The sequence below is a fragment of the Leucopleurus acutus genome, assembly GCF_964270905.1.
Source record: "Leucopleurus acutus genome assembly, chromosome: 4".
Taxonomy (NCBI): Eukaryota; Metazoa; Chordata; class Mammalia; order Artiodactyla; family Delphinidae; genus Leucopleurus; species Leucopleurus acutus.
In genome coordinates, this window is record NC_139146.1 from 156029475 (window position 1) to 156055712 (window position 26238).

General features: G+C 42.5%; 1 protein-coding gene across 1 annotated transcript in view; it reads left to right on the forward strand.

Moving 5' to 3' along the window:
• The window catches only part of PDGFC (platelet derived growth factor C), a gene marked incomplete at both ends in the record, with an annotated part of 217833 nt that overhangs the window by 185013 nt on the left and 6582 nt on the right, over positions 1-26238 (forward strand). The window contains 2 exons of the mRNA XM_082838460.1: positions 20465-20672; positions 25284-25501. Of these exons, the coding sequence (XP_082694586.1) occupies positions 20465-20672; positions 25284-25501 (426 nt within the window). The remainder of the gene's footprint in view (positions 1-20464; positions 20673-25283; positions 25502-26238) is intronic.

Consider the following 26238-nt stretch of genomic DNA (forward strand, 5'->3'; position numbering starts at 1 on the left):
GAAAAACCTTGGTGGTTTGCCCAAGAAATCACTGTCACTTCAAGGTGTGAGAGTGATGCTTACTTAGGAACTAAAATTTAAAAGCGAGACAGGAAAAGAGATTCAGGCTATATGAAGTAATATAAAAATGTCTAAGTTCCTACCCTGTTAATTAACTGAATTGTTCATTTCTTAGTAAAGCACCATAGTATCTATACCTAGGTTAATATCATGTAAGTTTCCAGTCACACAACACTTTTACATGCATTAACATGTTTATTTTAACACAGGTAACTGTGATTTTTAAGATCTCAATAAATAATTGGTGCAAATTCCTGTGCTTACTTCTTGAACTTAGTATTTTTATTTAGAAAGTTTGGGGTGGGTAGGATTTGCAGGACACAAAGCAATGGCTCCTGGTGGCCGACTTAGGGCAAAGAGTCTTTGTATTATTAATATTTGAATATTTTTAGTCTAACCAAGTTCATAGAGTTTCAGACGTGGAAGACCCCTATCTATTAATTTTGCACGACTTCCATCTGGTTCAAAAATCTTTTGTTTCCCAAACAAAATGACTTTGTGACTTTGATGCAAAACTTATGAATTCATTGTCTTTTAAGCTGTTGAGGCCACTCTGCTTTTAAACAGTATTGTTTTTAGAAATTTCTTTTTTATATTAAGCAAAAATCTTTGTTCTCTTAACTCCCTCTTACTGGTCCTAGTCTTTCCTTTGATACTGCCTGCAATAATTTTATGACTTTCTCCGTCACTAGTAATGCGTAATCACCTGTTAGCTTGTGAAATATCTTTATGCACATTATCTGATTTGAGCTTCAGAACAACCCAGTAAATTAGGTCGCTTATGTATTATTATTATCCCGGGTACATAGACAAATACTCTAAAACACAGAGAAAATAAATGACTTGCTAATGGTCACACCCACAAATAATACAGGGTGGATTCAGGTCCAAGCCTAGATTTTTGGATTCAACATTCCATATTCTTTCCATGATGCTGCGTTGCCTCAAAATATCTTTTCCAGTCTTAAGCGATGTCTCCTATATTCACTGCTCCAGATGCTATAAACCCTCAGCTTCTTCAGTTTCTCTGTTTGTTAGCCATGCCTCAAGTGACCTAGTTTTCAGTGAGACAAATGTCAGTGGTTCTAGATGGTGTGTGTGTGTGTGTACTTATGTCCCTGAAGAGCTTGCAAAAAGCCCACAGCCTTCTGGTGGTTATAATGTATTTTGTGCTCATAACCAACCTTTTTACCCCCATCCCACGTAGGTACTTTTGGTTTCTCTGAGTCTCCTGTCTTATGTAAAATTTTATATAAATATTTTAAAAAGCCAGTGTGTACATCATCGACCATTTCAGAGTACATAGTTTTCAAGTGAAGAGGTATGGGACTTACCCTTATTTTGTATATTACTCTTCAGTGAAATCAGAAAAACTTCTTTTCTGGACTGCTGTTTAAGATTCCTGCATTTTTCTGTCTGCACTCTGTGTTGGGTTAGAGGGAAAACCTCACATCTGACCAACGTCATCCAGCTTGGCCAGCACAGGAAATCAGTGCTTTCAGGTGGCAGTAGTGCACTCAGTAAAACCCAAGTATTTCCAGAGTTCTCTAAGAAACTGCTTTACTCAGTGGATACAGGATTATGCCATGCTCTGAATATCAAAGAAAGAGGTTAGCCCAGCATCAACAAATATATAATTCTATACTTTCAACCCCAGAACAAAACTAACCACTTCCTAGACTGTGAGTCGCAGTAGCAAAGCTGAAATGACAGCTGATGAGAGCATCTAAACCACAGTTTTGCTGGGACCACTATGTAATTATTTCCATATATTCTGCATAAAATCATCAGAAGCAGGAAAGTATTTCCACGTCAGTGACTGGGAAAGACATTTAGAAAGATAAATCGTTTGAAAGTAACCATTTGTGAAACACAGGAAAAAAAACAGTGGCATCGTGTTCGCGGCATGAATATTCATGTGACCAGACTTGAGTGAAAGTCTTTAAAGCGGATCTATCTCAAATTATGCTGCTTATGTGCAAAGTTTCAAGTTCGCCATGAAGTTAATACTTTTAACCAGATTCCCTTCTTTGAAGTGCATTGGTTAGAAAATGATGAAAATTAGAAATTGAATTTCAGCATCGTTTCACGTTGAATAAGAGGTGACGTTGAATTCGCAGTGATGACTAGATTAGCCAGGTGCTCAGTTCAATGAAGGAGTCCAGGCCTGGCTGGGCTTCTGATGCTGAAATGAATGTTTTCATAAAAACTTCTTGTATCAGTTTGTCGTTAAAAATCTCTAAAAGAGATAAGCTTCGCCTCTTGGTGAGTCTTGGTCAAGTTCTTAAAGGGCCGCAGCGACAGCGTGCTGAAGTTCAGGGCGCCTGGGAGGGTGCGGTGATTCTGGACCCGCGACGTTCTTCCCCGAGTTAACCATTCCTTTGTGTCCTCTCTGCTCAGCGTTGGCTCCGGGCTGGCCTCCACCCGTATCAGCCCAGTGTGTGCCTACTTTTGACCCCTTACTGGTGACTTTTGGCAAATGCACCTGACGTAAGAAAGCTCTGGAAACACCCAACCACAAGATCATGGCCCACACCCTTCATGGAGTCCAGGAAGAAAACCCTGTTGTCATTCTGACTGATGGTGCTTTTATTTTATTTTATTTTAATATTCTATTGAAGTATAGTTGATTTACAGCGTTGTGCTAATTTCTGCCGTGCAGCAAAGTGATTCAGTTATACATGTATATTCTTTTTCGTATTCTTTTCCATGACCGTTTGTCACCGAATACTGAATATAGTTCCCATGCTTTACAGTAGGACCTTGTTGTTTATCCATCCTATACACGCTAGTTTGCATCTGCGAATCCCGAACTCCCAATCCGTCCCTCCCCCACCCTCCTGCCCCTTGGCAACCACAAGTCTGTTCTGTGTGTCTGTGAGTCTGTTTCTGTTTGGCAGATCAGTTCATTTGTGTCATATTTTAGGTTCCACGTGTGAGTGATGTCATGCGGTATTTGTCTTTCTCTTTCTGAGTGACTTCGCTCAGTATGATAATCTCTGCATTTAGGTTAGATTCACACATTCTCTTGTGTTGCTGGGCAGTCATTCTACACCTTCTCTGTCCGCCCTCCGTCCCACTCTCCACGACTCCACTAGACAATATCTTCTTTTAAAACCTTGAGCATCTTTTCCTCTTTCCTCGCTCTCAGAAGATGCTTCTGCTTCCTGCTTCACAAGGAGAACACCAGCGATCACGAGCTGTCAGCCTGCTCTTTACCCACCTGGCCCTCCTTCCTGCAGCCTTGGGGGAACCTCGGGGAGCCCGTGCCTGCCTGACCCCTCCCTCTTATCTGCATCTACTCGGGGGGCTCCAGCACCCCCCTCTCTCTCCTGCACCATCTTAATTTTTTTTTTTTTTTTTTGCGGTACGCGGGCCTCTCACTGTTGTGGCCTCTCCCGTTGCGGAGCACAGGCTCCGGACGCGCAGGCTCAGCGGCCATGGCTCACGGGCCCAGCCGCTCCACGGTATGTGGGATCTTCCCGGACCGGGACACGAACCCGCGTCCCCTGTATCGGCAGGCGGACTCTCAACCACTGCGCCACCAAGGAAGCCCCATCTTAATGATTTTGACCTTTTATTGGCCCACGTCCCTCAGCATACGAGTAGGATGTTATTTCTGCTATATTAAGAGGAAGTCCTCCGGATCTCATGTCCCCATCCCACTACCAATCCTGTCGTCGGCTCTGCGGTCAGCAGTGCCTCTCAACTGTCCTTTGTGTTTGCTGTCTCTGTTTTTATTCTCTCCTCAACTCACCCTCCTCAAGCTTTTCACCCCCTCCCTCTACCAAAATCACACCTGAAACATCTCCAAAGAGTGCACGCAGTCGTCCCTCAGGGTCCAGGGCGATTTCTTCCAGGACCCCCTCGGGGACCAAAATCCGAGGATGCTGGAGTGCCCCATGTACAGTGCTGTCGTACAGGCATTGCGAAATCGAGTGTCCGATTCTCTGATCAGACCTGTCATCGGTGTTGGACGCAGCTGATCCTTTATCTTTTCCCGCTGAACACTTTTTCTCCTGCTTTCTAGATCGTTACACCCGTTCCTGTTTCCTCCTAACTCAGTTCCCTGTACTGCTTCCCCCTTCCTCCTTGGACATGGAATTATGGGAATATCCCTAGGGTCATGGCCCTTTTTTAATCAGGACCTCTCTGGCCAGGCTTGGAAGCCATGATACTTACCTCTTCCTCACCAAAACTCACTCATTCGGCAAGCTCAGCCCATCGCATGGCTTTTCATACAATCCAGAAGCCATTGGCTCTGAAATTTATACATCCAGCCCCTGTGTCTCAGCTAAAACCCTTTTTTGAACATCCACATGCCTCCTCAATGTGTCCATTTGGATTTTATTGGCATTACCTGCTAAGTGCCTTCCTGAAGTCTGCTTTCAGCACAGCAGTGGGTATGACCCTTTTCAAACATAGTCAAATAATAACACGCCTTTGCTTGAAACTCTCCAACTAGGGCTGCCCAAATTAGCGAATAAAAATAATTGAATGAGTGTGTGTATTATCCTAATTGCATAATTAAGATGCTATTAATTGTGGTTGTATCTACTTTTTAAGAGTAAAAGTGTTAGCTTTTACTAACACTTTTACATGTTTTGGGCCCTCAGTCCTCTCTCTGAAATCAGCTGAAACCATGAGGATTTTTAGGGAGCAGGGTAGGGGTGAGGGGTGTAAAGTTGGTTCCAGAGCACAGGATGCTGAGGGCAAAGGTCGGCTGAGCAGAGTTGCAGGGTAAGGACAAGACAAAGAAAAAAATGTGGGAGGATATCTATGCATTTACCTTGAACTTTAGTAAACTCAACTGTGACTTAGCTTCTTCTGAGTAGTCTAGAAATTCTAGTGCAGAAATCTGCTGGTTGTTTTAGTAACCCCGTTAGTTGACTCTGGTTGGAAGAGTTTTACCTTCTGTATACCTGTGACTGTTGCACTCTTTAGAATCCCACTGTCAACCCCTCTCACTTACAGACAAAGCTGTCCAGTAACCCCCTTCCTTCAATGCTCCTGCTTCCGTTCAGGAAGATACATGCATCCAGGAGGTGCCCTTCTTATCAGGGTGATGACCGGGGAGTCTGCTTTTTTTTAAGGATTCTTTTTATTTCTTTCTTTCTTTATTTGGCTGCGTCGGATCATAGTTGCGGCATGGGGGGTCTTTCACTGCAGCGCGGGCCTCTTCATTGCGGCGTGCGGACTGCAGAATGTGCGAGCTCAGTAGTTGCAGCGCACAGGCTTTGTTGCCCCGCGGCATGTGGGATCTTAGTTCCCCGATCAGGGATCGAACCCGCACCCCCTGCATTGGAAGGCGGATTCTTAACCACTGGACCACCAGGGAGGTCCCCAGAGAGTCTACTTTCAGCTATTTATTAATCTTAAATTAGGGGACAACGAAGGAGATCTCAGGCTGCCTGTTCTCTCTCAGCTTATGTGTGATGCCAATTGTTGTTTGCTTTTAGAGTTTAGCTCGCAGGGGCGATCTTATCCGTACGCTGTTAGAGCTCATTTCTACAGTGTTGGACGTGCACTGAAAAGTATTGGCAGTGTGACGGACCGTTGTTCATACCTACAGTATAATCCCATTTTTAACAATCTTCCTTTGGTGAACATTTAAGTTTTTTATTTCATTTTAATTTTACTCTTCCCTCATCATATTGCTACAAAAAATGTCCTTGGACTATACCTCTATTTCCTTAGGATAAATTTCTGAATATAAACTTATAAGATCTTAGAAAATACCATCAAGTTGACCTTCAGAGATGCTGTGACATTTTACTCTGTTTCCCTGTGGTTTATGGGAAGGATATCCTTGCCCTCTCTCTACCTGCAGTGGATATGAATTCTTCTGTCTTCAAGTTGCCTTTCGTCCTTAGGCCTCTTGTATTCTGATTGGAAATACACACAGATTTCTCCCCGTATTCTATGAGGCCTTCTTCTAGTCAACCTGCCCATAAATCCACTGCTTTCTTCTCCTTCTTTCTCGCTGTCCAGCTGAACCCAGTTCTCACTCCTGCACTGACGCTCCTTTCCCGGGAAGGCCCTCTTTCTTCCTCGCCTCCTTCAGTGAAAGGTCAGTAAGTCCAAGGACACAGCAGGCCACCTATTTGGTGACTACAGTGGCCTGTTAGCATCCCTCTCCTTGGCCTTCCATCACCTTAATGTTGCCCATCTCACTAGTCAGATCTCTCTTCTCTCGCTGGAGGACCACTGGTGCCTCAGGCCCCCTTCAGCCCCTTTGACTCCTGTGTTCTGGGAACCAGTGCCAGCCCCCCCTGCCTCAGCATCGCAGCTACGTGCTGGGAAATCCCGATTTCCTCCCCTTGATAGTCTCATTTTTCTGGCGCTCTTACTCCATGGCTGTAACCAACATATACCTGTGAATGACTGTCAGTCTCCATCGATGGCCAGTCCTGCATATGTGATGTCAGGGAGGGGTGGCCACCACTCCTCTCCGTCAAATGCCCCAAGCTGAACGTTTTCTTTCTTCCATCCTTACCTGTTTTGTGTACCTGGATAGGTATGTCATGGGCAGCCCACTCTCTGAAGCTGGAAGTACTTGAGGTCATGCAGGACCCTTGCCCCCCTTTCCCTCCACTCCATCAGCTACCAGATGCAACCACAGTCAAGTGCTTTGACACCCTTCTTTCCCTTCCTCGCGGTGGGCATCAGTTCATAGCATATACTCTTTCTTCAGCATTCTGTTGATGTATTTCTGCCAGACCCTAAAAGCCATTAGGGATCAACATTATCCAGGAGAGGGACTTCCCTGGGGGCACAGTGGTTAAGAATCTGCCTGCCAATGCAGAGGACATGAGTTTGAGCCCTGGTCTAGGAAGATTCCACATGCCGCGGAGTAACTAAGCCCGTTTACCACAACTACTGAGCCTACTCTCTAGAGCCCGCGAGCCACAACTACTGAAGCTGTGAGCCACAACTACTGAAGCCCGTGCACCACAACTACTGAGCCTGCGCTCTAGAGCCTGCGAGCCACAACTACTGAGCCCGTGCGCCACAACTACTGAGTCAACGAGCCACAACTACTGAGCCTGCACTCCAGAGCCCGCGAGCCACAACTACTGAGCCTGCGTGCCACAACTGCTGAAGCCCGCATGCCTAGAGCCTGTGCTCCACAAGAGAAGCCACCGCAATGATAAGCCAGCACAACACAACGAAGAGCAGCCCCCGTTCACCACAACTAGAGAAAGCCCGCACACAGCAACAAAGACCCAATGCAGCCAAAAATAAATAAATAAATGAATTAATTAATGAAAATAAAACCAAAACATTATCCAGGAGACATGAGGCTTGTCCTCTGCCCTGAAGGAGATGTGCAATAGTTTCAAGTCAGCGTGGTGCTAGAGACATGGGATCAGAGAAGGGCAGGTAGCCCAGCGATAGTGGATGGAGAGAGAAGTCTGGCTGGTGACAGCCTCCTGGATGAGCTGAGTCTTCATGGAGGAGCAGTGGGGAGCCAGGTGCAGAAGGGAACAAGGCAATTCCCATCGCGGGGAAGCAGCATGGGCAGGGCTTCAAGCCCGAAGCCCTGTTTACGGCTCCGCCAGCGTCTACACGCCCTTTCCCCCAATCTAGGGCACCTCCTCACGTAGGAAGACCAAGAAAAAAGCCGTGATCGTATCCCACCTTTCTTACAACCTCTCTCACTCTCCTGCTGCTTGTGGAGCTTGGCACACACAGAGGCGTCCTGATCAGACCTCGGTCTGTCTCTCCACCCACCACCACCTGCTCTCCCACCCGACGGCAGTGCCTCTGCTGCCCTTCCTCTTCCTTTTAACCCATCACCTTTCTGTTTCCCAGTTCAGGTTCTTTGTAAATATCCAAAGTGTTCTTCTCGTCTGAGTGCTTTCTTGTTCTCTGAGCTCTAGGTTAACTTTCATCTCTTCTTTGTAGTCTCCCCTGATTTTTTCGGGCAGTCAGTTGCTCTCCTGGCACTTAGTTTTTAAACGCTGTTGCAGTCCTTACGCACGGATGTAGGTTTGCCCATCAGAAGCTCAGTGGCTGTTCGTCTTCATCACTTCCTGCAAGCACCTGAGTCATACAGTCCAGTTTGCAGAATGATGTTACTTTCATGTGTCCCTATTTTCAAAGCCATGACTTGCTTGTATCAACAGAAGGAAAAGACATCTCAGGTGTACTTGGGGATGATGGTAGCAACATTTCACAATATTTTTCTTTATTTCACGTTGTGTGATTTTTTTTTTGACCTGCCCAGAATGCTGACCACGTGACACAATTTCATTTTAGTGCAGTGGCCGGCGCTAAAGAACATGATGAAAGAACATATAACTGCTTATACTTTTATTTTTTGGAGATGTTGGGATGTGTGGACAGTCACTGAAGACTTCGTAGCGTAATAGGAATGTCACGGAGCGATTACAATTGTGAAAGACAATGACTTCACACTCGATAAAATAATTGTTCTTCACACTGCATGCTGACTAGCTACTTTATAGAAGTTTGTGTTAATACAATGCCATACACTGTAGTTAAGATACAGTTACACAGTGTGCCTGACTAGTGAAATCCTGCACTTCTGGTGGGGTTTCTATTTGTCTCATTTCATATAAAGACTTTTTAGGCAAGAAATATGAATTCAGAAAACTGAAAACTAGAGATGTTAGTTACGAACATTATTATGCGTTTTTTTTTTTTTAAGTTTCTCAGCACAGAGTTTTTCATGGCCACGAACATACCTAGACGTGCCTTTACTGAACTTGTTGTTCTAAAATGCCCGTTTCACTCCCCAGAATAGCTACTGAATATAAATCTGCTTTAGGAGAGAAGGAAGTTTGAACAAGGGTTTTCCCTGTGGTGCAGGGCAAGCCATGGCAGTGTTATAAGAAGGTTGGGTGAGGTATCAATGAACATGGACTAAATAGCTAATGTCACTCCATACACACAAAACAACATAAATCAGGAACTAAATTTTATAATTTACTTATTGATTTATTGATTGGTTGACTGACTGATTGATTTTTAGCTGCGCTGGGTCTTCGTTGCTGTGCACGGGCTTTCTCTAGTTGCGGCGAGCGGGGGCTGCTCTTCATTGTGGTGCGTGGGCTTCTTACTGCGGTGGCTTCTCTTGTTGCGGAGCATGGGCTCTAGGTGCGCGGGCTTCAGTAGTTGTGGCACGTGGGCTCAGTAGTTGTGGCGCACGGCCTTTGTTGTTCTGCGGCATGTGAGATCTTCCCGGACCAGGGCTCGAACCCGTGTCCCCTGCATCGGCAGGTGGATTCTTAACCACTGAGCCACCAGGGAAGTCCCCAGGAACTAAACTTTTAAAGATAATTGTTTATCTTGAGTAAAACTGACATAGTGGGGACGATGAAATGTACAGTTAAAAATGTGTATGATAATTCCTAAGTCTGTACAAGGCTTGACTGTTTATTAAAATGTTTAGTGATACTGTTTTACTTAATTCTTAAAACTTTTCTGAGGCAGGTAGTATCATCCCTGCTTGAAACATTGATCCCTAGAGAAACACATAAATGAAGTGTTCATTTGTAACTTACGCAAATGGTCCATTTTATTTGGCCGGTGGGTGTGGCTCCCCTACTTTGAAGAAGAGACCATCTTTTCCATCATCTGCTCTCTGCAGGAGGCCTGGGGAGTGCCCTCCACCCGACGGAAGGAAGGATGCCAGGGGAGGGGAGGGGAGGGGAGGGGCAGATTTCAGGAGGCGTAAGGAGTGTACAGAGGTTTATGGAATCTGTACAAACCTCTCCCGTTGGGCTCCACTGTGAGTAATCTATAGCATCTTTCAAACAAGGCTGTTTTGTAAAAGTATAATGTTTAAAAGCTGATATATATTTCTGGAAAAGTAAAACTTAAAAATTAGTATTTTTACTGTACCCTACGGACCGTCTGACATAGAATTGTGTAAATTCAGTCAACAAAGGGAAAGGCAAAAGAAAACAGGGATGCCAGCTAGAAGGCTGTTGCAGGTGGTGGCTTGGGTGATAGGATGGTAGCAGTGGAAGTGGTGAAAAGCGCTCAGATCCTCTTTGGGGTGTCCCGAGACCAAGTTCAGTGTTGGCAGCAATGTCCCAGCACCAGCTGGGGGAACCACCTTCTGCTCAACTCAGAGCCCTCAGGTTAAGAGCTCAGTCCTACAAGACTGCTTCCCTCCTGGCCTCAGAGACCAGGCACAAGCCCCGGCTGTTACCTGGGCTTCTGACCCACCAGCTACATATGGGATGTTCCAACAATCCCCTCCGATTCCGGCTGGCAGTCATGAATACAGGTTGCTACCGGTGCTCTGACCCACGGCCCCCTCCTCAGATTCCATTAATTTGCTGGAATGGCTCAGAGAACTCAGAGAAGTATTTTACTTACTAGATTATCAGTTTATTATAAAAGGATATCACTCAGAGCAGGCAGATGGGTGCACAGGGCGGGATATGGGGAAAGGGCTCCAGGCTTCTGTGCCCCATCCAGGCATGGCTCTCCCCAAATCTCCACGTGTTCACCAACCCAGAAGCTCTCTGAACCCATCCTTTTGGGTTTTCATGGAGGCTTCATTACATAGGCTTAATTGGTCAAATCATTGGCCATTGGCATTAGATTCACCCACCTGGTCCTCTTGCCTCCTTGACGGGGCATGGAGGGGGGAGGAATATGGGGGCAGGAGGGGTGACCAGAGACTTGAAAGTTCAAACCCCTCTCACCTGATTGGTTCTCCTGGCAACCAGCCCCCATCCTTAGGTGCGGCCAAGAGTCATCTCCTTAACACCACAAAAGACACCCTTATTGCTCTCATCACTTCGGCAGTTCCAAGGGTTTTAGGAGCTCTGAAGAAACAGGATGAAGACCAAATCCATATTTCTTACCATAAATCAGATGATCACAGATTCTAACCCTAGTCTGATGGTAGAGCCGAGATAAGGTGGGATGCGGGGTGAAGACACAGGAGAGAAGCAAAGAGCAACTCCACACGATGGGGTCCATTTACTGAGGAAGCACAGGGTAAGGTTACAGAGAGGGGGATGGTGGTAGCGTGTAAGTTGGAGGGAGGTCACTAAAGGAAGGAACGCGGACAGAAGATAGATGAGGTCGAAGCATGGACAGCCTGGAGGTGGGGTGGACCCAGCAAGCACAGCTAAGGAGAAGCATCTGTCCAAGTGGGAAGCAAGTCTGCAGAGCCTGGTGTCGGCTTGGAGACAGAAAATGGACTGTTAGATTCAGCCCCGAGGGGTGGGGCGTCATCGGGGACCTTCATGCCTTACACACACACTAATTATTTCCATTAGATTATCTCATTATTCCCCTCAAAGGAGCTTTCTGAGGGATGTTTTTATTACTACTCCCAGTTTCAGCTCCTTGGTCACACTCTTTATACTGGCAAGCCATTTTAAAATAAATAACTTATACCATTGTTTCTTGCCCCAAATAAAGTCTTCCACCCACATAAAATCTGAATGAGGTTGAGGGTCTTATCTGACTATTAAGCCTACTGAACAGATAATTGAAAATATCAACCAATACAGGCGCCATTTCTCAGCTAGATCCCCACAAAGCATTCCGAACATTTCCCTTAATGGCTGTTAAATGATGCATTGAATTAATACGGAGCCAGCCGCAAGAGAAATTTCTGTAAGAAAGAGCCTTAAGGATTACGGCTTGAGGTGCGCATTAATTCTAGTGTTTCGGGGAAGACGTGTTTTTCTTCTAACAGTTCTTACCTCACCTTCTCTTTCCTGTGAAGTACCTTCCTGTCGGTCCCTTCTTGGGCACTGAATCAAAGCAAACCCGCAAGCATTCAATATAACAAGATGGGGAAGGTGCGTGGTACTTTGCCGTCAAACGCTAGTAGCTGTAGATGTTGTCTCAGCTTTTTAGGGCCTGTCACGTTTTTTGATTCAGAGGAATCCTTTTAACAATCTCAGTAGGAAAGAACCCTTCATTTGGCTTCGCCCGCAGATGCCATTAGGGAAGGAGTCCTTGGTGCTGTGGTATTTAGTTGTCCCATGGAATCCTAGCTTTCAGGCTGGGTCATTGCTGCTAATTCAGTTTTACCTAGGAAGTGGAAAACTGTGTGTGTTGACTCTGATTCACCAGCCCGCAGTCAGCTGTCCTGGGAAAGCGCTGGTTTCCAGGAGACCTCCCACCCTTTAACTGGGGTGACCTCAGACCAGGAACTTTAGGTGGAGAGGAGTTGGGGTAATGGTGTTGTAATTTGTGAGTCTAGTCAGACGGCAGTGGTTCTCAAGTTTCGCACTGAAAGGAACACTGGGCCGGTAACAGTCTCATCCACTAATTTAGTAAGAAACTGTGCTTATAACATAACCATTCTTCTTTTTTTTTTTTTTTTTTGGAATTTTTAACAAAGCTAGCCATCTCTTTTCCCATATTTGGGCCCAGACAGAACACAGCTGCTACTCAGAGTTTGCCTGAAACTCCGGGAAGGTCAGCTTCAGGTTTGAGCCTTGACGTGACAGCTTTTAAGTGCTGGAGGGTAAACATAGTTCCCTTTTCAGCCTGGACGGTCGCTGGGATCAGCTGTGTAGACAAATCAAGGTTTATTCCATTGCCATGCTCTCTGAGTAAGCGCCGCTCAGTGTTAAGACACGACATGAATACACTTGGCCACTTTCCCTAGGATTTCTCACTTAAATATATAATCTGCCTCACCCACACAGTATTAAAACATCTGTTCTGGAGTAGTAATGCAAGCATCTGATTTTCTCTGCTGGCTTTAAAATCATTTAAAAACATAACCCAGATAACTTTTGGGACAGAGTCAGATAAAAGCAGGGGGAAAGGAGGAAGAAGCGTGTTTAAATGAATTGTTCCAGAGCATTCTTGTGTCTTTACGGCACTGCCCGTCAGTCGTTCCTGGCAGAAATGTTTGTCTGCGGGCCCCGTCTGCTCCTTAAGCTCTTTAAAAGTCAGCCCTATATTCAATATATCAGCTTGACACGGTGTAACGGAGACTGGAGACACCTTTCAAAGTGACGGAAAGCAAGGCTGCAAGGCTGAACTTCTCTTTTTTCTTCTCTCCCCACACCTGGATGATGACTTTGTTGTTCTTTTGTTTTTAATAACTGCAACAGTAAAACCTAATCCGCATTCCTAACCCTTGTGTTAGGTGTGAATGAAGTGAAGCCCTCTTATCAGTTTGAAATGTCCTTTATGCCTTGGCTGGGAAAGCTGCAGCGTAAGTCTCCGTAGGCCCTGTGCTGCTCAAGGTAAACATTGGTGTGTGTGTATTTGTCCAGGGAAGGTTCATTGTCAATGTTACATTTTCAAATTTGCACTCACCGCAGAAACACTAATAGAAAGACAAGCTGCGGTTTTCTCAAGCTGGGTATTTGTCGTGGAATTACAAGCAGTTCGGATAGTACTATTCCAAATAGGAAGTCAGCTATTCTTCTTCTAAAAAAGAAGATGATAATTAATGCATAAGGTATCTAAGTAGCCTTAAGAAAATACAAAACCACTAAGATGTTGATCTTTTAAATGAACCTGGAGAAGCCAACAGAGGAACTCACTTGCTGTCTTCAGCGTGTAACACTGATTCATCCTGGCCCTTACTTTGTCCAAACACATGGGCTGCCCATTATGTTTCAATAATAAAAGTAGAGATATGATTGTTTTTCAGTTATTCTTTCACATTAAGTTCCCTTTTTATGGTCCACACTCACCAGGATTTGTTTGATCCTTGCTGAGTTGCTTATGTGATTCGTAATAGCAAATTCTCAGTTTGGCTTTGTTTTGGCAAAGGGAAAAAGTCTCTTCTGTGAAACAAAATACTTGGTTTGTAAAGGTTAAGCTTCCCAAGGGCAAGAATTTTTGTCGGTTTTCTCACAGCACCCACATGATGGGCTTTTTAATAAATGTTTGTTAAATGACTTAATGGACACGGTATAATATTAACCTTCGTTTGCTGCTCTGGTCGATATGAAGTTGGGAATTCCATGACCGCACGCTTTAGTGTGCCAGGGCTGCTGTTACAAAGTACCACAGGCTGGGTGGCTTGCACAACAAAATTCATTTTCTCACAGCTCTGGAGGCTGCACGTTGGAGATCAAGGTGTCAGCAGGATTGACTTCTTCTGAGGCCTCTCTCCTTGGCTTGTAGACGAACACCTTCTCCCTGTGTCTTCACGTGGTCTTTCCTCTGTGCGTATCTGTGTCCAAATTTCCTCTTTTTTCAAGGACCTCTTCTTACAAATTTCTTCTTCTTACAAGCCCAGAACTGGGATTGCTGGATCAGATGGTAGCTCTAGTTTTCATTTTTTGCTGACCTTCCATACTGTTTTCCATAGTGGCTAAACAAAGTTACCTTCCCACTAACGGTTCATAAGGATTTTTTGGAAACGACACCAAAAGCACAGCAACCGAAGCAAAAATGAAACAAGTAGGACTTCATCAAACTAAAACAGCTTCTGCACATCAAAAGAAGCACTCAGCAACATGAAAAGGCAACCTGTGAAATGGGACAAAATGTATGCAAACCAAGTACTGGACAAGGGTTGATATCCAAAATGTATAAAGAACTCAGACAACTCAATAACCAACAAAACAAAAATCCAATTATAAAACGGGCAGAGGAACTTATCAGACGTTTTTCCAAAGAAGGTGTACAAATGGCCAACAGTACCTGAAAAGATGCTCAACGTCACTCATCACCAGGGAAACGCAGATCAAAACCACAGTGAGGTATCGCCTCACACCTGTTAGGATGGCCGTCAGCAAGAAGACAAGAGATAGCAGGTGCTGGCGAGGGTGCGGAGAAAACGGACCCTCTTGTATCCCACAGTTACATGGAATTCTTAAACGTAAAAGCTGGAAAGAATCTTAAAGGTCACTGGGTTTAAGCAGCCATGCTTCACAGAGGGGAAAACTGAGGCCCATATGGGTTACAGTATTTGCTGAAATTCCCGCTCCTGATGTGGTAGCTTCAGGGGTAAGTGCAGGCTCCCCGACTCCTGATCAGGGCTCTTCTCTCGTGTCATGCTGCCACTCGGAATGACCCTCACCAAGGAATTAAAAAGACCTCATCTTGTATAGGATCATTACACACGGTCCTGACATTCTAGAAATGAACTAAAACGACTTCATCTTGTATAGGATCATTACACACGGTTCTGACATTCTAGAACTGAACTAAAAAGACCTCATCTTGTATAGGATCATTACACACGGTCCTGACATTCTAGAAATGGTTTGACAGGACATCTCATTGCATAGAGATTTCACAGCTCTTTCCTCGTCTTCCAGGATCTGTCCTTACAAAGTCATATAGCCAAAAGGGTCTAGACTAGGATTTGATTATCCACCCAGGTTATTGCTGCTGCACTGAAGAGCATAGCAGAAAAGCTTTTCTCTGGCTTACTGAAGTCGGGGTATTGATTTAGTTAGCTATGTACATTACAGAAGCCAAGAAACACTGCTTTTTGTTTCTGAACATTGGCTTCCACTAAATAACACAACCCATAGCTTAGTGATAAGCATCTATTTTCATGGCAACTGAGAGAGCGGGGGGGAGGGGAATAGGCAAATCCAATTCAATTCGAGGCCCTTAGCCCAATCGTAAGTACTTTTACACAGCAAAGATATTGGTAGAATTTTCTAGACACTAAATATGAGAGCAAAGCCTCTAGGCTTGTACCAGAAAGAGGAGTTCTTAGTTAGAGGAGAAATTAAAGCTTAAAAAAAGTAGAAGGTATTTTTCCCTCTAACTTTTTTTTTTTTTCCAATGCCCCCCTTTTCTCTGAAAACTCCCTTTAGACAACTTAGAAAAGCAGAACATCAAAAGTGAACAACTTGATTGTTCCTTGAACCAGTGGGTGGGTGACAGTCATGAGGAAGCCCTTAAAGAAAAGCGCTGCTTCCTCTGTTCTGTCCCGGGATTGAATCTTTGAATCCAGAGGAAGTGAGTTAATTCTCCCCTCCTGTTTCTTTTGGGTGGGGACTGCCGTGTGTGCGCCTGTGTGTATGTGTGTATGGGGTTATCTTTTTAAAGCATTGTCTTATTTTAGTTTAAATATTTAAAAGTGTGGAGATTTATAACATCAACCAATTAACTGCATGCAGTAACATTTGCCAAGTTGTTTTCTTCCCTTTGTCATTTGAGGGGCTTGATATTCTGATACTTCAGTGAACCCAAGATGGGCATATTCTGTTTGTCCAACATTACAGACTTATTGTGTTTTCTTTTTCTGTGTAACTACTTTAAACTTTATCTCAGAGGTCCTCATTTCAGTTGGAACTTTTCATTGTTCTTGAAGGAATGCTCTATACATTTCCAACAGACGTGGAAGCAAAATAAGCCAACCCCAGAGCATAAATAACAATTTTATATCATGCCTACAATATACATCTGCACTCTGACACTTTAATGAATACTGTATACTTTTTGTGTAGGCTTTCTCTACACTTACCCTCTGTGTGCAGATTGACACATTTGATTTGTTTTGTATGATCACAGTCATAACTCAGTTATCCTTTGAGTAATACTGACTTTTCACTTTACATAAACATACACATTTTGGCATATAGTTTAAAAATTTGCAAAACCGTTGCATCAAGTTTTTCACATTATAAATTTAATCAATATGAACCAAATTGGCTAAATTAGTAATGAACACTTTTATTAGAGAATTGCTTATTTATATCCATACTGCACTTATCAGTCATAATAGTACTCTCTGTCAAAGCAATATTGCATTTCTTGGACAATTAAAAACATTCTGGTAGTAAAGAGGAACGTATTAAATGTGCTTTCTACTCTTAAAAGTTGGATAGAATAATGGAAAAAGATCTTAGTGCTAATATTTTAGCCAGAATCTTGACATTATTGAAAGTAGATCTTTAAAATAAGAATGAAATCAGTGTTGACCAAATCTGCCACATTCACTTCTGCAGATTATCCTCTATAAACCCCACAACCACCATGGGCAATGGGGCTCGGGACCCACAAAGCCATGAGTCCCAGCAGGGGCTGTGTCTGCCCCAGAGAACGGATGTCCTTGTTTTCTGAAAAGCAAGTACCCTCTGCTTTTCAAGCCATGTGTCCACAGGATAGCCTGGAGAGGGTCTTTTCCAGATTGACCCAATTGAGGTGTTTGGGGAAGCAATGGCCCTGTTACTCGGGAAGGTTTCATGGATGGAATGGGTTTCGAGAAAGGCTGTTAGAAATGGTAAAGATTTATCATGTGGATCACAAGATGGAGAGTTTTGCCCGGGGAGGGGGGGCAGCAACGTAAGCATGGGGAGAAGTGCAAGGTCAAGGTCAGAGGAATATGACATGTGCAGCAGCCAGTGAGGAGACTAGATTGATTGGGACAAAATGTGCCTGTCTTTGATGAGTGGAGGATTAGATGCGAAAGGTGAGCGAAGGTCAGGTGGTGAGGATTCTGAGTGCAGGGAAAGGAATTTGGATTTTATCTTCCAGATGAGAAATCACTCTAGGCATTTGTCCAAATCCATCCCATGATCAGCGATAACTTATTTTAGGCAGATTAACCCAGGGTTATGCAGCATAGAATAAAAGGAATAAGAAAGGGTAAAGGCAGGGAGACGAGGTTAGAGACTGCTAAATATAGTCCATTGTTTTCAGGGTCTGCCCTGTATCTGCGTAATGACGGTGAAAAGGAAGAGCTGATATGATAGTTTTTTTAATTATAGCAAATGTTATCATTTTTACCTGATCTCTAGAAAGAATCCATACTTATTATAGAAAATGCTGAAAATATGGATAGATATAAGGAAGAAAATGGAAATCACCCATCCTCATTAAAACCATAGATGAACACTCCACATTTGAGGTGCTCTTAATTTTCCTTTGTTTTGTTTCAATGTATGTATGTTGAAATCATGCTATAATAATGCTATGTTTACATAGCTTGGATTTCTTGTCATTTACTACATATTAGGCATTTCTTTTTTAATAAAAAAATCCTAGAAGACCTAATTTTTTATTTTATTTATTTATTTTTTTTTTGCGGTACGCGGGCCTCTCACTGTTGTGGCCTCTCTCGTTGCGGAGCACAGGCTCCGGACGCGCAGGCCCAGCGGCCATGGCTCACGGACCCAGCCGCTCCGCGGCACGTGGGATCTTCCCGGACCGGGACACGAACCCGCGTGCCCTGCATCGGCAGGCCGACTCTCAACCACTGCACCACCAGGGAAGCCCAAGACCTCATTTTTTTTATTGTTTTTTTATAGTTTTTTATTTTATAGTTTTTTATATATTTTTATAGTTTTTTTATAGTTTTTTATTGTTTTATTTTATTGTTTTATTTTATTGTTTTATTGTATTTTATTGTTTTATTGTATTTTATTGTATTTTATTTTATTGTTTTATTTTATTGTTTTATTTTATTGTTTTATTGTATTATTTTATTGTTTTTTTATAGTTTTATAGTTTTTTTATATTTATTTTTTTATAGTTGATTTACAGTGTTGTGTTAATTTCTGCTGTACAGCAAAGTGATTCAGTAATACATATATGTACATCTTCTTTTTTCAGATTATTTTCTATTATAGTTTAATACGGGGTATCGAATAGAATTCCCTGTGCTATACAGTAGGTCCTTGTTGGTTAATCTATTTTAGATCTAATATCCTGTATCTGTTAATCCCGAACTCCTAATTTATCCTCCCCCTCCAGCCCGCTTTCCACTTTGGTAATCATAAGTTTGTTCTCTATGTCTGTGAGTCTGTTTCTCTTTTGTAAATAAGTTCTTTTGTGTCATATTTTAGATTCCACATATAAGTGATGTCATATGGTATTCGTCTTTCTCTTTCTGACTGACTTCACTCACTATGACCATCTCTAGGTCTGTCCATGTTGCCGCAAATGGCATTATTTCCTTCTTGTTTATGGCTGAGTAATATGCCATCGTATATAGGTACCACGTCTTCTCTATTCGTTCACCTCTCGATGGACATTTAGGTTGCTCCACATCTTGCTAGAGGGCCTCGTTTTTCATGCCTGTCCCACTATTTCAGTTTATGACTGCAGGGTCATTAACTATTCCACTATTGTAAATTTAGATTGTGACCAACTTTTTGTTATTATAAACATTACTGTAATAAACATGTCAACATAAATGTTTTATTCCATACTATTCCCTTTTCTTCTTCTTCTGCAGATAAACAAATAGATAAATTTAAAAAATTAAGTGGAGCATTTGTTCCTGTATTTATTTTGCCTGTTTTGATTTCAGTTCTAATCTACCACTCCCCACTTTTAGTCCACTTTAAAAATTGGGGAAGGGAGGAGTGTGTTTCTTAACGGACTTTTCCTGAAATCATTACCTCCTTTTGGTGCTTGCCTTTTAAAATGATGCACTTTAATCCATCGCTCTGTACATGAGCATTTAGGTGGTTTTCAGTTTTTCTCCTTTCAACACTGTGATGAATTGATATTCATGTGCACATATTTCCATGTGCACAAATAAAAGGCTAGAACCTCAAAAGTGAACTACAGGGACATGGGACATATCCATCTTCAACTTTAGTATCCTGTGCACATCAGTTACATCAACTACAGTGATACCAATATATACTCACTTCTGCAGGCAGACCAGAAAAATTCCAATTTACCCACATCCTTGGCAATCCTTTCCTTTCAATGCTCGCCGATCTCCTGTAAGTGAAATAGTATCTCTTTTCTTGTACGTGAAATATCTCATTTTGGTTTGCATTTCTCTGATAACTAATGAATTTTTTAGCATGTTTTCATATGTCTAGTGGCCATTCAAGCTTCTTGTCTGGAATTTGTCCATTTTCTATTGAGTTTGTTTTTTTCCGTGTACTCTGTCCTGTGACAGGTATATGGTTTGCCAAGGTGTTCTCCCAGTGTCTGTATTTTAACTCTGTTTATTACAAAAAATTTAGGCAAATTTATCAAAGTTCTCTTTTATGGTTTGGGTGTTTTCTATCTTGATTAACAACTCCTTCTCCAACGTCAAAGGCTTTAGCTTTTCACTTATATATTTTTTTCTTATTCTTTATGGGTTAATTACTTTACATTACATTTTTAATTCCTCTGACACACCTGGGAGTTCCCAGGTGATTTTCCAGAATGAGGAGGATAAAAAGTTGAAAACAAAAGAAAACTTTGGTAAAAACTCTTTTAAGGCTTCCGTTGTTAAGTCCATAACTGAACCATGGAGGCATCTTTGCCTACCATGGTTTGTGGTAACGCAAGTGAGTGTCTTGCCCATTGAAACTCTTTTCCCACAGAAACTCCGTCCAAGTTCATCTGCATGAAGCCTTGGCAAAGTAGTTTACTGCTCACTGGGGTTGCATACAGTTTCACTTCCAGGTGTTTTCGGCCTTAGTCTGCCTATCTAACCTCGTGCGTGAGTCCAGAAGGAACACGTCGTTTTTTTAAAAACGGTTGCCGTCTGACACTGGATTCGTTTTACTTTCAGCAGTTGACAGAAACTGTGAGTCCTTCCGTGCTCCCCGCTGCAGCTTTGCCACTGGACCTGCTTAACAATGCCGTCACTGCGTTTAGCACCTTGGAAGACCTTATTCGGTATCTTGAACCAGATAGATGGCAGCTGGACTTAGAAGATCTCTACAGGCCCACATGGCAACTGCTGGGCAAGGCTTTTGTGTTTGGAAGAAAATCCAGAGGTAAGCTCTCTCTTCAGGTTAGCACCTCATTTAAGTTTCTTAGCAGCTAACGTTTCAGATTCTTCTGCCGTACCTTCTAATGAGAGTTTAAAATTCTTCCCCGATGAAGTTTAAATAATCAACCTTCTTAACATTTGAGCATATTTACATATTAAATAAGAATACATATAAAAGGAGGGTTTGGAAGATTAAAAGAGATGCTTTTGCTGAAAATTCCTGTTATTTCTTTAATTCAAAAATATCATTTTGATGAAGTCCTGTGCTACATTTCACAAGAAACATTGCTTATTCAAACTTAATATTTGGGGTATATTGATTCAGAGATTCAAGAGAGAATTATCATAGCTGCTAAACCAGGTTTAGGGCTAGAAAAGGGGAAAGCTCTATTAAAATCTGTATTCACCATGACCCCATGAGTCAGGATTATATCAATTTCCATTTCCTAAGCCTAGAAACTTTTCTAAATAATACGAAAAATAACAATGGCTCCCCAGAAAACAGAACTGTAATTTCCAAGATAGAAGTCACTCTAAGAAAATAATGCTCTAAAGGAACTCACACCATGATCATTTTTTCTATGTAAATATGCTTCTGAAATGATCACTTTTGATTCTATGAGCACATCTCCCTTCAAGAGTGAAAGTGTTGATAATTAAACTTAATTTCACATGGTCAAGAGATTGGAGATAACGTTAGCCGAATCTGTTCTCAGGTCAGGTAACTTTCCTCGTCCCCCTAAACTTGGAAAGCATCCCTCTCAAACACAAATGAAAATGTAACTGGGTAGTTATAAAGCCCTCAGACAGTCTGTTTCAGTCTGTCAGAAACTTTGAAATCTACCCAGGGTCCCTTTAGAGAACGGAGGACAGTCTGCAGAAAGTCTGTAGAAAGCACAGTGTTTAGTTAATCTGAGCGACTCACAGGGGCAGATTGCATCAGACTGGTCAGAAAGAAACCCGATTCCTGCCCTCTCCTGCTAAGAGTTGCAGCCCTTCTGATCAGGACTTAACATCTCAGCAGATCATGTTCGGACTTGCCCAGCACGGTGTTCTGCTGGACCAGCAGCCCCGGTTTCCTCTCAGCGATATTGGAAATCGCTGTTCACGTCCAGAGGCAGCTGAATCTTGTCCAGATGCTGAAAACGGTTACATATTTATAGGACGTGATCGTGATAAATAACTCACCAACAACAACACTTCCCTTCCCTCCCACTTAGGAACGGGAAGATGAAGATTTGCAAGGCTGGCTGAAACGCCCCTGAATAGAGCCTTTGTTAGCAAATTCGAGGTAGATTATCCTGTGGATCTGTAAGAAGCTGAGGGAGTCAACCGGACTGAGCTCAGATCTAGTTTTTTGACAGCCGATGTTGGGATACGAGCCTGAAAATCTCCCCTCTAACCCTGCCTTTGTGCCTGCACCTCTCACGTGGTGCTCAGTGAAGATTTGGCCGGAGGCTAGGGTGTGTTTAAAAGGCCCAGCGCTGAACCAGATCTCTCAAATATTCATTTAACACTTTCCAAATTGAAGCCCTTTGCAGTTTGCCAAAACTATTAACTTTTTAAGTGTACAGTAAGTGTGAGCAAAGCAGTGTATATTTTTGGAACTCTACATAAACTAAAATGCAGGTGTGGGATAACATCTCTATAGACAAAACCAGCTCCCCCCCCACAGGAGTCTTTCTACAAAGGAAGGAGGAGTAAAACATTTAAAAGCTTCTAATTAGAGATTGAGATAGATTTTCCACAGAATAAACATATCACAGCGTTACCACATTCATCTTAGAAAGACCACCCTCAGATTGCATTACGTTAATAGAATATCCTTGGGCTGAGTGTCTGAAAAAAATGAACACTGACAAAGTAAACTGTGATCGTAATTTTTTTCAATCAGTATTATTCTGTTTAGGAAAACTTGCAATATTTATGAATCTGAACAAGAAAACAGGCATTAGAAAAACAGTTTTTATTGACGACAGGCTTCAAATCTTCATTCTTTAGAAAGACAAGCTAATGCATGTATTGTCTTAGGAGGTTGTTACGAAAAGGAAATAAAGCATCTGAAGGCTAAGTTTACTTTACAGATATTTTGCAGAGGGAAACTTCCACATTATTACAGTTAAGCTATTAAAATGTATGTGTTGGTGTTCTACCCAATGTTTGGAGAATTTGTGACACCAATCATAGTCACGTGACTTATTCTAATGATGCTTAGATGTGTTTGAAGCCCTAGAAGTAGGAAGCATAAATTTCAAATAACATATGCCAAATGTAAAGTCCTTACTTGTATTTTTAGCCCAGAGGGGACTGTGTTAATGTCTTTCCTTTTCTTTATTTTCCCTTTCTTCCTCTGGTTCAGCGTGTTCATTCATACCTTACTACTACAGAAAAGAAAAACCCATATTTTTTAAGTCAGGTTTAACTAGTACTTAAAAAGGGCTTTTGACTTTTGTGTCAAACATGATAGATGAGTGGAAGCTAAGTTGAAAGTCTGTTTAAATTTTCACATTGTAGCAGGTATCATAACTTGGTTCACTTGGGAAATCCATCTAACCTTTTATTGTGGTTAAGTAAACATTTTAAAGCTAACATATACAGACTCATTTTCTAGTTTCATGAAATAGTATGTTTAAAACTCTTTAAGGTAGATGAATATCCTTTGAAAGCTAAGAGTTCATTCACATTCTAAAGAAGGATAAATCTTAAAGAAGCATTAAAAACTCTGGCAACTGGCTTTTGTATGTGTCTGCCTGTTTTAGGCGTTCTCGCTCCTTGCCTAGATGTTAACTTCTAGCGAAAAGATTCAAAGAAGCTCATGTACAGCTTTGACAGTGAAAGAGCTGTACGTGTATAGACGTAGGTTAGGCTCCGGCAAAATGAAATGAGGTAAAATACGTGACATCATTTAACCTAATTATCTCATGAATTTTATTGGAGATAAGCTTCTCTTTAATGACCCTCGAAAGAAGGAACTCTTTTCCTCTTAAATATTTAAAAGCTTTGCTGTCACAGGGTCATTTTTCAGATGAAAGGGAAATCTTTAGATAAATAAAACAGTGATTTTCTCTTAGGTTGGAAAAAATAATTTCTAGCTGAATAAGATGTTGAAATGAACTTATTGAATTAGCATTTCCTCCGTGTTTCCCTTACTTGACCAAGGTTTTAGTCAACCATATGGTTTACATGTGCTTATAATTGACAATTGCATTTGCATAAGCTGTAATATATTTCTTGAAAATACTTAACATTGGCTTCCTTTGACAATTTAAAATACTTGACCACATACTCAAGAATAACCTAGCTAAGAAAACAAGCATTTGATTCTTAATTACCTTGTCACTTTAAAAGTATTTAAAAATGTTGGCATTTAATTTTTAAGACTGGGTTATGTAGTGATTATTATTACCTGAAGCTATCTTTAACCAGAAAATATTATTTATAATGTTGCCAATATGACTGAAAAGGTATTTAACCAGATTCAGTATAGTTTAGATAGTATTCCTAAATTTTAATAAAAACTTTGTTTTTGAAGGAAGAAAGCTCTGATGAATTATGTTATTCAAAACTTCAATTTTATTGGAATTGCTTTGATTTGAGTATTTCTAGGGGAAAAAAGGCAAAGCTGTAAAGCAGAAATTAAAATCATATTAGAATTGCTTATCCTAATAATTATCAGCTACTTCATATGTTATGTATAAGCTCATGTTAAACATGACGTGTTATTTTGATCTGATTTAACTGAGGCTGTATCATTCTATAGTTGATAACAACGGTTCTTTAGAACGTACTGCAACAGTCTAATGAAAGGACATTTGGTTTGGTCTTCACATGGAGACACTCTCTTAAAGAATAAACCGCGGCATAGTTAACCAAGTTACTAAAAGAATAGAGACAGTGGCTATAAGTTAGTCATTTCTTCTGCCCTTCAGGAGAATAGACATCTGAAAAGGAGTCTAGTTAAGCTCAATTTCCAAGTCCAAACATGTCTCAACGCGCCAGAAGCAGTGCTTTCCAGCAACTTCTGCTCCTTTCAGACGTGTCCTTTCCCCCACTCCGGTCCGCTCAGCCGTCTTCAGAAATTCATTTGCTTCATTTCCTTTCCACGCTCTATGATTCTGGTTGCCAGGAAGATTATAGAAGGTTCTGTCAACAAGTGTCTGTACGTTGTGTTTCATTCATCGCGGGAGCTTGTCATCCTTCTAAAAATCGCATCTTTTTTTTCATCAAAGCTTTCCTTTTACATTCTATTCTTCCCTCCCACGCCCCCCTTGTTTACTTTTTTCCAAAGGTTAAAAGGTGTAGTCCCCTTTTTCTCTAGAAAGTTTCCTGTTTATAGCTGGTAACTCTTCTGTAGTCTCCATCCTCAGCACTGCACAATGCCGTCCCTTCATCCGTCCCTGGGTCACAAGGAAGCTCTGTTTGCCATAAGACGGAAAGCCCAGGCTGCGAGCTGCATCGCCCTAAGACCTAGTTAGATAATCGGGGTTCTTATTGGGGCGATTGTTCGGGAGATGTCTAGATTTCTGTATGAGAGCGAGAGCGCGAGGGCGCTTGGTGAAATCGCAAGGCTCAGAGCATGACCGCCTCTTCCTCTGCTCCCCTGTGTGCCGTGCAGTGCTGGGCCTGAACCTGCTCAAGGAAGAGGTGCGGCTCTATAGCTGCACGCCTCGCAACTTCTCCGTGTCCATCCGGGAGGAGCTCAAGAGGACCGACACCGTCTTCTGGCCGGGCTGTCTCCTGGTGAAGCGCTGCGGCGGGAACTGCGCATGCTGCCTGCACACCTGCAGCGAGTGTCAGTGTGTCCCCAGCAAAGTCACCAAGAAGTATCACGAGGTACGGACAGCCTTTCCCTTCCCAAAAGATGACAGACCAGCCTCTCTGAAGTGGATTTTGGTTTAGAAGGGAGATGTCGTCTTCACGAAAACCAGACCAGACAAAACCAAGGTTTACCAAAGATCTCAAGTTTTCATTTATTATTATTATTATTTTAAATTTATTATTATTACTTTTTGGCTGCATTGGGTCCTCGTTGCTGCGCGCGGGCTTTCTCTAGTTGCGGTGAGCGGGGGCTACTCTTCGTTGCGGTGCGCGGGCTTCTCATCGTGGTGGCTTCTCTTGTTGTGGAGCACGGGCTCTAGGCACGTGGGCTTCAGTAGTTGTAGCGCACGGGCTCAGTAGTTGTGGCTCCTGGGCTCTAGAGCGCAGGCTCAGTAGTTGTGGCTCATGGACCCTAGAGCGCAGGCTCAGTAGTTGTGGCTCGTGCGCTCCAGAGCGCAGGCTCAGTAGTTGTGGCACACGGGCTTTGTTGCTCCGTGGCATGTGGGATCTTCCAGGACCAGGGCTCAAACCCGTCCCCTGCATTGGCAGGCAGATTCTTAACCACTGCGCCACCAGGGAAATCCCTGTTTTTTAATTAGGACCTTGAACTCAGGAAACCAGACATCAAGGATTTAGAAAGCTTGTCCTCTGATAGCACATCATGGGTACTCAGTGGAGGTTTTCTGTCTCATACAAAAAAGAAACTGTTTTTCCAGGGAGGAAAATGGGTGAAACTTTTCACCTCTTCAAAA